The sequence below is a fragment of the Dromiciops gliroides genome, chromosome 1 (assembly GCF_019393635.1).
Source record: "Dromiciops gliroides isolate mDroGli1 chromosome 1, mDroGli1.pri, whole genome shotgun sequence".
Classification (NCBI taxonomy): Eukaryota; Metazoa; Chordata; class Mammalia; order Microbiotheria; family Microbiotheriidae; genus Dromiciops; species Dromiciops gliroides.
The window spans coordinates 637963258-637978177 of record NC_057861.1 but is presented as its reverse complement, the minus strand read 5'-3'; the positions used below and the strand labels follow the sequence as shown (position 1 = coordinate 637978177).

General features: G+C 36.4%; 1 protein-coding gene across 1 annotated transcript in view; it reads left to right on the top strand.

The window, feature by feature from the left end:
* Positions 1-14920, top strand: part of LOC122735047 (phospholipid-transporting ATPase ABCA3-like) — a 226913-nt gene that overhangs the window by 174500 nt on the left and 37493 nt on the right. Inside the window, exons 22-26 of the mRNA XM_043976297.1 lie at positions 5354-5624; positions 5793-5997; positions 6281-6500; positions 8988-9146; positions 10256-10428. Coding sequence (XP_043832232.1) covers positions 5354-5624; positions 5793-5997; positions 6281-6500; positions 8988-9146; positions 10256-10428 — 1028 coding nt within the window. The remainder of the gene's footprint in view (positions 1-5353; positions 5625-5792; positions 5998-6280; positions 6501-8987; positions 9147-10255; positions 10429-14920) is intronic.

Sequence of the window (14920 nt, the reverse complement as noted above, 5' to 3'; positions counted from 1 at the left end):
CAATTAGACACTAAATTAGAGATCCTGAAAATTAAAGGAAAAATTAATAAGATTGAAATAAAAAAAACTATAGAATTAATCAATAAATCTAAGAGCTGGTTTTATGAAAAAAACAATAAAATAGATAAAACATTGGTTAATTTGATTAAAAAAAGAAAGAAGAAAGCCAAATTACCAGTATCAAAAATGAAAAAGGTGATGTTACCACCAATGAAGTGGAAATTAAATCAGTAATTAGGAATTATTTTGCCCAACTGTATGCCAATAAATTTGACAATCTAAATGAAATGGATGAATATTTACAAAAATACAAACTGCCCAGGTTAACTGAAGAGGAAATAAAATCCTTAAATAAACCCATTTTAGAAAAAGAAATTGAACAAGCCATTAATGAACTCCTTAAGAAAAAATCCCCAGGGCCAGATGGGTTTACAGGTGAATTTTACCAAACATTTAAAGAACAATTAATTCCAATATTATACAAATTATTTAGAAAAATAGGTGAAGAAGGAGTTCTACCAAATTCGTTTTATGACACAAATATGGTGGTGATACCAAAACCAGGCAAAGCAAAAACAGAGAAAGAAAATTATAGACCAATTTCCCTAATGAATATTGATGCTAAAATCTTAAATAAGATATGAGCAAGGAGATTACAGCAAGTGATCACCAGGATAATACACTATGACCAGGTGGGATTTATACCAGGAATGCAGGGCTGGTTCAACATTAGGAAAACTATTAACATAATCAACCACATCAATAAGAAAACCAACCAAAATCATATGATTATCTCAATAGATGCAGAGAAAGCTTTTGACAAAGTACAACACCCATTCCTAATAAAAACAATGGAGAGTTTAGGAATAGGTGGAGCTTTCCTTAAATGAATAAACAGTATCTACCTAAAGCCATCAGCAAGTATTATATGCAATGGAGATAAATTAGAGGCCTTCCCAATAAGATCAGGGGTGAAACAGGGATGTCCATTATCACCCCTATTATTTAATATTGTCCTAGAAATGTTAGCTTTAGCAATCAGAGAAGAGAAAGGAATTAAAGGAATTAGAATAGGCAAGGAGGAAACAAAACTATCACTCTTTGCAGGTGATATGATGGTATACTTAAAGAATCCTAGAGAATCATCTCAAAAATTACTTGAAACAATTAACAACTTTAGCAAAGTAGCAGGATATAAAATAAATCCACATAAATCATCAGCATTTCTATACATAACCAACAAAGTCCAGCAGCAAGAGATAGAAAGAGAAATTCCATTTAAAGTAAAGGTAGATAATATAAAATACTTGGGAGTCTACTTGCCAAGACAAACCCAGGAACTCTATGAACACAACTACCAAACACTCTTCACACAAATCAAATCAGATCTAAATAATTGGAAAGATATCAATTGCTCATGGATAGGCAGAGCTAATATAGTAAAAATGACAATACTGCCTAAATTAATTTACTTATTCAGTGCCATACCAATCAGACTACCTAAAAATTATTTTATACAGCTAGAAAAAATAATAACAAAATTCATCTGGAAAAACAAAAAATCAAGAATATCCAGGGAAATAATGAAAAAAAATTCACAGGAAGGTGGGTTAGCGGTACCAAACCTAGAGCTTTACTATAAAGCGGCAGTCATCAAAACTATCTGGTACTGGCTAAAAAATAGAGTGGTAGATCAATGGAATAGGCTAGGCTCAGGAAATGCAGTAGTAAGTGACACTAGTAATGTAGTGTTTGATAAACCCAAAGACTCCAGCTTCTGGGATAGGAACTCAGTATTTGACAAAAACTGCTGGGAAAACTGGAAGATAGTATGGCAGAAATTAGGCATAGACCAACATCTAACACCTTATACTAAAATAAGGTCAAAATGGATACACAATTCAGACATAAGAGGTGATACCATAGATAAATTAGGAGAGAAAGGAATAGTCTACCTATCAGATCTTTGGAAAGGAAAACAGTTTATGACCAAACAAGAGATAGAGTATATTATTATAAAATGCAAAATGGATGATTTTGATTACATTAAATTAACAAATTTTTGTACAAACAGAAGCAATGCATCCAAAATTAGAAGGGAGGCAGAAAGCTGGGAAACAATTTTTGTGGCCAGTACTTCTTTTTTTTTTTTTTCCAGGCAATGGGGGTTAAGTGACTTGCCCAGGGTCACACAGCTAGTAAGTGTCAAGTTTCTGAGGCTGGATTTGAACTCAGGTACTCCTGAATCCAGGGCCAGTGCTTTAACCACTGTGCCATCTAGCTGCACCTGTGGCCAGTACTTCTGATAAAGGCCTCATCTCTAAAATATATAGGGAACTAAATCAAATTTATAAGAATCCAAGTCATTCCCCAATTGAGAAATGGTCAAAGGATATGAACAGGCAATTTTCTGATGAAGAAACCAAAGCTATCTATTCCCATATGAAAAAATGCTCTAAATCTCTAGTGATTAGAGAGATGCAAATTAAAACAACTCTGAGGTAACCACCTGACACCTGTCAGATTGGCTAAAATGACAAAAAAAGGAAAATAATAAATGTTGGAGAAGCTGTGGGAAAATTGGAACACTAATGCAGTGTTGGTGGAGCTGTGAACTGATCCAACCATTCTGGAGAGCAATTTGGAATTATGCCCAAAGGGCGATAAAGCCCTTTGACCCAGCAATACCACTTTTGGGTCTTTTCCCCAAAGAGATCATAGAAGGGAAAAGGACCCACATGTACAAAAATATTTATAGCTGCTCTTTTTGTGGTGGCAAAGTATTGGAAATTGAGGAGTTGCCCATCAATTGGGGAATGGCTGAACAAGTTATGGTATATGAATGTAATGGAATTCTATTGTGCTGTAAGAAATAATGAGCAGAAGGAGTTCAGAGAAACCTGGAGTGACTTGCATGAACTGATGATGAGTGAGATGAGCAGAACCAGAAGAACATTGTACACAGTATCATCAACATTGAGTGTTGATCTACTGTGATGGACTATATTCTTCTCACCAATGCAATGATACAGAAGAGTTCCAGGGACCTCATGATAGAAGAGGATCTCCAAATCCAAGAAAAAAAAAAGAAACGAACTGCAGAGTACAGATGCTGAATGAACCATATTATTTCTTTTGTTTTTGGTGCTGTTGTTTTTTTCTATTTTGAGGTTTTTCATCATTGTTCTGATTTTTTTCTCTTATAACATGACTAATGCAGAAATAGGATTAATGTTATTATGTGTATATATATATGTGTGTATATGCATATATGTGTGTGTGTATATGCATATATGTGTGTGTATATGCATATATATAAATATATGTGTAAATATATATATAAATATATGTGTAAATATATATATAAATATATGTGTAAATATATATATATATATATAAAACCTATATCAGATTACCTGCTGTCTAGGGGAGGGAGGGGAGGGAGGGAGAAAAATCTGAAATTGTAAAGCTTGTATAAACAAAAGTTGAGAACTATCTTTACATGTAACAGAAAAAAATAAAATACTTTATTAATTTAAAAAATATATATAATATCAAGAGCAATATAAATAGGCAATTCTCAGAAAAAGAGAAAAACAAATTGCCAAGAAACATAAGAAAATGTTTCAAATCACTAAAAATAAAAGAAACATAAATTCACACAATTCTGAAGTTGTACCTCACACCTAACAACTCTTTTAGTATCTTAGCATGTAGTTGATCTGGACCAGATGATTTTAATTCACCATGAGCAGCTAATTGCTCTTACTGTCCCTTTACTCATATTGTATATAAACACTATGTCAGCCTTTGTTTTCTTTTCCAATCCAAGTGTCATTTTTCTTGACAGAAAAGACAAAATAGAAAAGAAAGCAGCACTCCCTTTTCGCTTACCAATTATCATTCCATTCACCTCAAGCAGTTATTTTCTACTTTCTTTGATCTTCCATCCCACAGGACAAAAGAAGTAACTCTCAAATTCATTTCATCCTGAGCTTTAGTAGTCTTTTATCACTCTTTTCCTATAGGAGGAGCACACTGTGCTTCTGCTATCCCTCTTGGTTTTTCCATCACAAATGCCAGTTTCTCCCTGTTAGTTAAAATCAGTTCCAGAATAGAATTCACTCTTCTTTAGTTCATTACTTCACCTTTTGAAGCATGGAAATTATCATTAAGGTGTGGCATTTAAAATTATATGGGGTTGCCCTATTTCTGTCCCATGTTTTGGGGAAACATAGCTAGGGGTTTCTAATATATAGCTACTTAGAAATTAGAGGCTCCTGCACCAGTTTGGGCCATTAAGCATTTATTAAAGCATATTAAATACTATTAAAGAGATAGCACATTGCTCAGAAAGATCAGAAGGCCTACTTAGGAAAGAGGGGAGAGAGAATAATCTGTGTCCTGCCTCCTTGAGCTTTAAAAGCCAAGAGAGGTCTGCATGAGAGTAAGCTCACTGAGGTCAGGAGGAAAGCCTGCCCTTCCACACCACTCAAAGCTAATTGATTAGCATCATTCACATCTATTAGTTTACTGGACTTAATGGTGGTTCTGTGCTGTATGTGCTGATATCAGAGTACAGAGCCCTCTGAGGGGAAAATGCCTTCAGGTAGGTGTGGTTTTGAGTGAGGTAACTTCTATTGTCTGTATTCACAGTCCAAAGTCCAACTACATTTCCTTTGAAATTCTCCTGACTCTGGGCTGGCCTTAAGAAAGGCCTGGCCAGGCTCTCTGGGTCTCATAGAACCCCATTATTTTCTCACAAAGTCAAGTCAAAAAGTTGGCCACTGTCATTACGTCAGAAAGACACCCCCATCAGATGTCTGGATAATTGAAGTCTCTCATCACTACTATATAAAACCCACAGTGCCAGGATTGTGATCTGTTACCCCAACTCATCTATTTACTTTTTCTGACCAGGTAGTCCATAAAATAATCTGATTACAAAATCATTTGTTTCTGCATCCATTGGTATTCCTCCTTGTACTTTCTGTAGTATGGGGAGTGGTCTGCTGATGAAAACATGTGATTAGATGGTTCACAGTTATCCCTGACCTCATGACAGGTGGTGGTAGTGTGTCCTGTGAGATCTGGGGAGGCTTCACACCAGGAAGAAGCAAGATCAGGTATGTGGTGGGAAGACTAGGAATCCTTTTGGGAGGTGAGACCTGTGCCCAACATTGAAGCTGGAATTGGCCAGGGCCATGAGAAGCCGGTGTTGCAGGACCACTTACCAACAGTCTCAAACATAATGTTTTACTATTTATTATTCAATTGATGGACTACATTTTTTCTAGTTCTAGTAGGGTAAATATGTATTGTCTAAATGAATGATTTTGTTTTCTCTTCCTAGAAAATGTGGAAGCAGAACTGCTTTCTAAGATAAAAGAGAGCGAAGGCTTTAATGAGCACTGCCTTGTAGCAGTTTCCTTCAAACAACATGGAAATTACACATTAATCACCGCTTTCTTCAACAATCAAGCCTACCATACTCCTGCCATGGCAATAGCAGTGGTAGACAATATTCTATTCAAGTTGATTTCTGGCCCACAAGCTTCCATTACTGTTTTCAATTATCCTCAACCTCGAAGTTCCATCCAAGCTGCAAAGGAGCAGTATTTTTGGTATGTGTTGGTTCCCTTTTTCCTGGGTTTGAGTTTTTCGAACCTGCAGTACTTTACCATATTCTGTTTCCATGTTATGTTCTGGAACATGGCTGCTAATAAAAATTCTCTTTTTTCCTACTAATCAAGTCTATGGTGTCTCTCCTCTATCTATCCTGTCTCTTGCAGGGGCCATAAGGGATTTGACATTGCTATCAACATGCTCTATGGCATGGGCTCATTGGCCAGTACCTTTTCTATAATGGCAGTTACTGAGAGAGTCATAAAGGCAAAGCATATCCAGTTTGTCAGTGGAGTCTATGTTATTAATTTCTGGCTGTCTTCCCTTATATGGGATCTCATTGTCTTCTTCATTCCCTGTTTGCTGCTACTGGTGAGTACTGATTATTATATGTGTGGGTGGATTCCCCTTCATCTCCTTATTTTTCCCTTTGGCCAATAATATCTAGAACCTAACCCAGCAGTCTCAGCTTCTGAAACTAATAAACACAATTTAGGTGCTCTTTTTTGGCCTTTCCTCCTATATTGGACTAGATCCCCATATGTTTATTTCCCCTTGCTGCTCCAAGTTTTAGGGAAATCATTTTGCTATTCTGGGTTAATTTCTTTTTTTCTTTGGTTACCTCTTCTCTAAAATCTGTGTCTCTGTGCTCCAGGGGGTGTTCAGATTCTTTGATGTAAAAGCTTTCACTCAGGACAACCACCCTGCGGATGCATTGCTGATATTAATGTTGTATGGCTGGTCCATCATTCCTCTCATGTACCTAATGAGCTTCCTCTTTGTGGCAGGTGCCACTGCCTTCATAAGGCTCATCATGTTCAACTTCTTCTCAGGCATTATCACCTTAATCGTCCTCTATGTCACAAGCTTCAAGGGTGAGAGCATCAGCATTTACTTCCTCCCTACAAACACATATTGAATTCTTACTCAGGGCTAATAATGAGCAAATAAGGAATAATTTTAGCTTGGTGAGGAACATCACTGTGCAAGCAAATCCTTTAATGTCAAGTCTATGCTCCACAAAAATCAGACCACAGGACTAAACTAGAACTTCTAATGTTGATTTAGGAACACAGGTTATTGTGGTATATGTATCAACTCCTTCATATTTAAATCACATTCCCCAGGGACATCACCTATAGAAAACATTTTGAGGTCAGTATTCGGAGATTGTGTTGGTAATTCTCACTTAGAATTTTATCATGCAGATGTGATGGGGAAACTCAGAGAAAAACTAGGAATATAATATAGTGCAAGGGTTGGAAATAACTTCTGATTTTAAGGCCAAGATTAGGGAGAAATCCATTTCACCTCTACATTATGTACATATTGGTGAAAGATCCAAATGTAGGCCCGAAGTTTCATGGCCAATATCCATTTTCTATAGTGTCAATCTGCAAAATAATATTGTTGCCTTAAAATGAGCTAGGAAGGAAATAGGGTCATTCAAGGAGAATGCGCGGCTCTGAGCTTATCTAAGCCTATTCATGGATTGATGTGTATTAGGGAAGTATGTTTGAATCAACAAGTTTATAGTGAGTATTATCTATGAGGATCTGAAGGGAAGAGAATATAAGAATAATGGCCCTGAAGTCTAAGATCTCAGTGTAAATAAACATGTTAGACATACATCTAGTGGGAAGAGGGGAAAAGTAAGTTTTAATCAGTTGGATATCCTACAGTCCACTTGATGAAATTACAGGGTATAAATGGGCCACCTCAAAAACTGAAATCAGTAATAAGATCATACCTACAACAAAAAGGGGCCTTAATGACCATCCAGTCCAAAGACAAAGAAAGTGAAGTTCCTTGCCCAGGATCACACATGTAATAAATGTCAAAGGCAGGTGAACCCTGCTATACCATTTTCTCTACAACCTGCCCAGTACAGCCAGTAATTTCATCAGTTTGGTTGGAGGAACTCCATTAATCAGGGGCTCCCTGATCAACCTACTACTACATACATATGAAAAAATAACTGACAAATAAATGTTAAATTAATATTATAGATATTAAGTATTATGGAATTTCAGATAAGAGTAATATTTAGATGGAATTTTATGGATGTGAGTTTTGAGCTAGGTATAAAAGACTAACCAAATACCTACTATATGTTAGGTTAGAAACTGTGGGAAATAATGAAAAAAATTCCCATTCCTATCCTCATGTCCTCACGAAGTTTGTTTCTACTTAGGATTATTAAATGGAACAATTAGTTCTAACCAGAATGTAAGGTTGAGTGGAATTTGAATAGGTAAAGTTATTATCAGGGAGGGTGTTCCAGGCAGAAGGAACAGCATGAGTTTTAAATACATGAGTAAATTTCAAAATAAAGTTGACCACTTTAGCAGGAGTTGAGAGTAGGAAGGGTGGTTAATAGAAAGTAAAGGTTAGAAAGGTTAAATTAGGGTGATAATGTAAAGGGCCTTGATGCCAGGTTAAAGAATTTGGATACTTATATAGCCATTAATGATTTCTAAATGAGTATGATATCAAACAGAGTTAAACTTTAGGAAAATGAATATTGTGGTAGTGGGTAACATACATTAGAACAAAGGACCAAAACAGGGAAGTCAGGCTAGTTCAGTAATCCAGGGAAGGACAAGATTGGCAGCAATAACAATCAAGTGGGAAGAATGTATGCAATAGTTATTACAGAGATAGAATTAATAAGAACTTAGTACTTGAAGGGACCTTATAGATTATTTTCTAACCTTTTCACTTTACAGATGAGAAAACTGAGTCACAAAGAGATTATGTGACTTAACCAAATTCACACCAGTGTAATTGGCATAGTTGGGATTTGAACCTAACTACTCTGGCTCCAAATACCACATTCTTTCTACTGTATTTCACTGTCCTCCAAGGACTTGGTGACTGACTATTGGAGGGATAAAGAAGAAAAGGGATTCAAAATTGATAGTTAATTTTCAAGGTTTGATACTGGGAGGATAGTGTTAACTTTTATAGACACAAGGAAATCGGAGGTAAAAACAGGTTTTGAGGGAGAAATGATGATTTCAATTTTTTTGACATGTTGGATTTGAGATGCCAGGAGGACATCAGAGAAGAGATATCCAACATGCAGTTTGAAATGCAGGTCTAGAGTTTGAAGCAAGTCAGGGCTGGAGATACAAATTTTAAAGTCATCTATGTGGAGGTGATAGTTGAAGCCATGAGATTAAATAATGTTTCAAATTATAAAGAAGATGGCTTAGGGAATGAGAGAAGAAAGAGGAACCAGTGAAGGAATAGGGAGATGGGAGGAGATCCAGTTGAAGTCATGTCATAGTAGGAAGGAAAAAGTCAATAATTACAATTGGACTACAAAATAATTTAATCCATACTATTTTCCTTCATAGGATTAAAATTGGACAAAATCCATATAATTCTGGATAAAATATTCCTCTTGCTACCTAACCACAGCTTAGGGATGTGCATCAGCAGTTTTTACACCAACTTTGAGACCAAGAAATACTGTACCTCCTCTGCTACTGCAGCCCTTCATTGTCAAATTTCAAGTGAGTATCCATCCAGCCCACCCATCCCCTCTCTGACCCATAGCCAATGACAGCAATCCCTTCTCTTTACTGCTTATTTAAGAAAAGAGTTTGAAGGTACAGGTAAAGCTTGTTTCTCTCTCCGATAAAGGAGTAGAGTCATCAAGGACTACTGTCCATTTAAAAGTAATTTTTACTATGTGGGAAATCTTTGTGAAGCACATTGGGCCCTTTGAGAAAACAGAAGGTAAATTCATAGTGGTCAAGGACCCATGGAGAACTTTAATTCAATGTTTAGTAAACAACCATGCACAAGGCAATATGCCCTCTTGGATAATGAAAAAAAGATTTTCTAAAACTCAAAAGTATATTAACACTTTCAGGCCTCTAGGCCAAGGCTGAGCATTCTAGAATAATAATAGACTTACCAGTGTCCTCATTGTCCGAAAGACCTAACCTGAGGCAGAAGCTAAGACGTTAACATCCTGAGAACTAAACAGAAGGGAAAATAATAAAAATGTTAATGGATTCTTGCTGATGGAGCTGCATAGAAATGAAAGCTGGGTATTACAAGTTACAATATCTGTATTCCCACTGATAAGCACTCTAATAAGCCTAGAGATCCTGCTTTATTTGCTATTATGGTGATAGCTTGGAAATATCGTTAGTGATGGTACTATTAAGCTCTAATATTGACCTTGGGAGGTCTTCAGTTCATATTTTTTAGTTTTAGAAAACTGTGAAAGAGTAGAATGCAAAACACATTGCAGTGAATAAGACTAGTATTGCAACAGTGGAAAAGAAATGAAAAAAGCGTTGGAATCCTTCCCTTTCAGAAACCTAATATTCTTTTGTTGTTTATAATCTAAAACCCTTCTCTAAATATTTACCTCTGCCATGGCCTCACCACAGCATCACCATATTGAATATTCCCTACAGATCAGGGAGAATGAGGAAGGTATAACGGTGAATTAATGTTGCTGTGGTGAATGACCTGCCTTGTTCTCTCAAAGTCATTTAGGTCCCTCTTTGGGAAATAACATGCAAGTCTTTTTTTAAGTACAGTAACTAAAGATGGTGAAAAGACTTCAGGGTTTAAAAAAGAATATATTTCCTTTCAATATCTCCAGATTTAGAATATGAAGATGATTTCTATACATGGGAAACTCCAGGCATTGGAAAGTTTATGACTTCACTGGTTGTCTCCGGCTTTCTTTTCTTCATCCTGCTTTTATTTATTGAGACTAACATTCCCTGGAGATTAAACATCCTTATAAGTCACCTCTTTAGGGCTCGTAATTGGGTGAGTAACTAAATGTGAAATCTAGAGATGACCTAGCAAGGTTTCTTTCCCATTCAACTTTGAGCCAGATAAAGGAGCTACTTCCACACTCTACTTTCCTAAAGGGGAGGAAACCTCTCTTGGCTCACTGTACTGTGCTTGGGTACTGTTTGAGTTAGACTCCTTTTCATAAATTAAACTGCAAAATTGTGATAACATGAAGATGAAGCTTGACCATAGATATGACCTCCTATTTCATTGTCTATGACTATCCTCTTTAGAAACTAAGCTATCTCAGTGAGTCAGTCAAAAATTATAAAGTGCTTGTTCTGTGCCAGGCACCGTGTGCTATAAGCACTGAGGATAGAAAGAAAGGCAAAAATATCCCTTCCCTCAAGGAGCTCACATTCCATCAGAGACATAGCATGTAAATAACTCAACACATACAACATTTATTTAGAACAGATGGAAACTAACCTCAGAGGTGAAAGTATTACTAGTCAGGGGAACTGAAAGAGGTTGTTGTAGAAGATGGAATTTGAGCTGAGTCTTGAAGGAAACCAGAAAAACTAATAGGTGGAGATGAGGAGAGAAAGCATTCTAGGCATGGGCAACAGCGCCTCAGAGCCATGGATGGAAAATTGTGAGCAAGGAACAGGAAGCAGACTAGTGTAGCTAGATAAGAGAGGACTTGGAGGGGAGTAAACTGTAAGTAAACTGGAAAGTTTGTTTAATAAAAGGGAAGGCAGATGCAGACTTCAAGTCCCCTTAGTTTCTTTATCTGCTGCTTTAGGGAGTTTATATTAATTAAAATTTAAAGAGTGCCATTACAAGTTATTCAAAGTTCCCATTTCAACAGTAGTTCCATTCTCTGCCTTAATTGAAGGCAAAATACAAGTTACCAGAAGTGTTTAGGTGAAAAAAGTTAGCAAAAAAATGTTAGTATCTAATAACTATCAGGCACCAGGAAGGAAAAGCAGGGAAAGACTTGGCCTTTTCTTTGAATTTCCCTGAGTCTTTGAGGAGATGGTATGTGAAACAGCCTCAATGGGAGTGTGCTGCAGCATGGTTCCTCTGGGGTTAGTGGTCTCTCGCTTCTCTGCCTCAGCTTCCAGGTCCTCAATCCTTCCCTTTTACAATGCCTGCATTTCCCTGTCCCTCTCTTTCCTCTCTTATCCTCCTCGTGTGCCTTATATGAATCTGACTGGAATGGCTCTCTAGGTCACCAGGCCCTCACATCCTCAGGCACAAAATGGCTTTTTTAGAGAAGGCCCAGGTTTCTTCAACCAGTATCACATCACTTCTATACAACACTACTCCCTTCGATCCAATGTCCTTCAAGGATTTCTGTACTGATCAAGAATTTTTCCCATTTACTATAAAGCATAGGATTGATTTGATTGATTCAGTAGAAATTCTTAAGCAACATTTATATCTCTAATTGATTTACTGATTGTCCTCACTTAACATTTATCAGAACATAATATCACTTTTTGGGGGGGGGCAGGGGAATAAGGGTTAAGTGACTGGCCCAGGGTCACACAGCTAGTAAATGTCAAATGTCTGAGGCCGGATTTCAACTCAGGTCTTCCTGAATCCAGGGCCAGTGCTTTATCCACTACACTACCTAGCTGCCCAGAACATAATATCACTTTAAGTGGAGTAGAAAAATTGATTGGCTCAAGAAATTCCAACCCTTCAAGTAGGAAGGGTTCTAGTTATAGAGAATGTCAAATGCCAAACTAAGGACTTTATAATTGATCCTAGAGGTGATAGTGAGTCACTGGAATTTATTTAGTAAAGGAGTGACATGGGCCAACCTATACTTTAGGAAAATCACTTTGACAACTGAGGGAAGGATAGATTGGAATGGGTAGAGGCTTGAGGCAGAAAGACCAGTCAAAACACTATTGCATTAGTAAAGGCAAGAGGAAATGGGGATTTTGAACTAGGGTGGTGTCTGTGTGAATGGAAAAAATGGGATATAGATGAAAGAAGAGGTTAAAATAGAAATGACACAATTTGGCAACAAATTGGTAATGTAGGGTGAGCAAGAGTGAGGAGTCAAATATGACTTCAAAGCTGTGAGACTTGATGACTTGGAGAATGTTAGTGCCCTCAGAAAGTAGTAGGAACATTGGGAAGAGGGAAGGGTTTGGGAGAACAGACAATAAATTCTGTTTTAGACACATTGAACTCAGGATGCCTTTGGGATTTCTAGTTCAAGAAATTCAAAATTAGTAAGTGATGTGAGACTGGAGTTCAGGAGAAAGCCTAGGGTTGGATATATAGATCTAAGAATTATCTGCGTAGAGATTTTAACTGAATCAAAAGGAAAAATGAGATCACCAAGAAAAATAATATAGAGTGGAAAAAAGAAGAGAGCTCAAGATTGAGACACAAGCAATATTCACAGATGGTGATCATTACATAGATGAATAATCAAGAAAGGATCCTCAGAGAAGAGCAGTCTGACAGATAAAAGGAGAACCAAGAGAAAGCAGCATCACAAAAATGTAGAAGAGAGAGTGTCCAGAAGGAGACTGACTATCAAATACTAGAGGTCAAAAGTGATGAGGATAGAGAAAAGGCTATTAAATCTGCCAATTAAGGATGTGAGATAGTGAAACCTTGTTGGACTGGTTTATTCCCAAACCCCATGTTGCACGTATGCTAAGGCCTAACTAACCTGGAAATCAGGCATCCATCTCCCTACCCAACTACTTTTTTTTTAATTTTTATTTTTGACATGTAATTATATTTTATACATATATCAAACATTGATATATACACAAAGACACATATATGACATATATAATGTAAATTTTCTACATTATTACATTTAGATATACCTAGATATATTCTAATACATATAACTTAGTATTTTAATTCCTTAAATAACTGTTTTATAAATAATAAATACATATCAATTTATATAAATAATTTATATGACAAATTTGTTTAAATATAATTACTAGGGGCAGCTAGGTGGCGCAGTGAATAAAGCACTGGCCTTGGATTCAGGAGGACCTGAATTCAAATCCAGCCTCAGACACTTGACATTAACTGTGTGACCCTGGGCAAGTCACTTAACCCTCATTGCCCTAAAAAAAAATATATATATTACTATATAAATAATACCTAAATAACTCACAAATGCACAAGATATATATGTGTGTGTGTGTATGTATGTATAAATATATACCTCCTGTACCCTTCACAGCACACCCCTCCCCCACCTTTCCATAGTAAACCTTTTTATTTATATTTTTTCTATTCCAATCTCTATCCCTCCCTTGTCCCCTCCCCTTCCTCCTCCTCAGGTGGTAAATAATCCAATATGGATAATACATATATGATCTGGAAAACATCACCATATTTATCATTTAATGAAATAATGTGAAAAATAGCATGCCCCAATCTGTTCCGTCAGTATCAGTTCTTTCCCTGGAGGTAGATAGTACGTTTCATCAATATTCCTTTGGGATTGACTTGGATCATTGCATTGCTGATAATAGTCAAGTCATTCACAGTTGTTCATCAAACAATATTGCTGTCTCTATGTAGATTATTCTCTTGGTTCTGCTCACTTCCTAATACATCATTTTATACATGTCTTTCCAAGCTTTTTTGAAGCTCTTATTTTTTCAGATAATTTATATAGTATTGGGGTTAATTGTTCTTTAAAAGTTTGGTAGAAATTCACTTGTGAATCCATCTGGTCCTAAAAATTTTCAACTCATTCAACTTCTTCAAAAATCCAGATGCTATACCACTTGGCGTATACATGTTAAGGATTGATATGACTTCATTGTCCATGGTACCCCTCAGTAAAATATAGTTTCCCTCTCCTCCCCCAACTAGATCTATTTTTGCCTCTGTTCTGTCTGAAATCATAATTGCTGCCCCTGCTTTCCTTACTCTAGCAGAAGCATAATAGATCTTACCCCAATTCTCTATATTCACCCCACGTGTATCACTGCCTCAAATGTGTTCATATTTATAGTTATGATGACTGCCTATATCTCTCCATGCTATTTTTCATCTGCTGATCCTTCCCATTCTGACCCCCCCTCTCCTTTCCCACAACCACCTTACCTATGATCACGCCTTCCCCAATACCTCCTCCCCTACTTCTTCCATGCAATTTCTTTTTAGCCCTTTATTTTATTTTCTATGGTGTTATATCATCAATGTCACCTTATGATCACACCCTCTGTCCACATACATGCTTTCTAATCATTCTTATATTACTTTTTTTAGACTTACAAATATTATCATACCTTAAATATTACCTTATGACCACAAGTTCTTTATACATACTTCTAATTGCATTAAAAATTACTTTTAACTCCCCAAAATTGTAAAAGACTACAATAAAGTTAATGAGTATTACAAATATTATTTTATCATACAGAACTAGAAATAGTGTAACCTTTTTAATTTCTTACAGGTTTTCTTGTTCCTTTTTTACCTTTTTATGTTTCATTTGAACCTTGTACTTATATTTCAC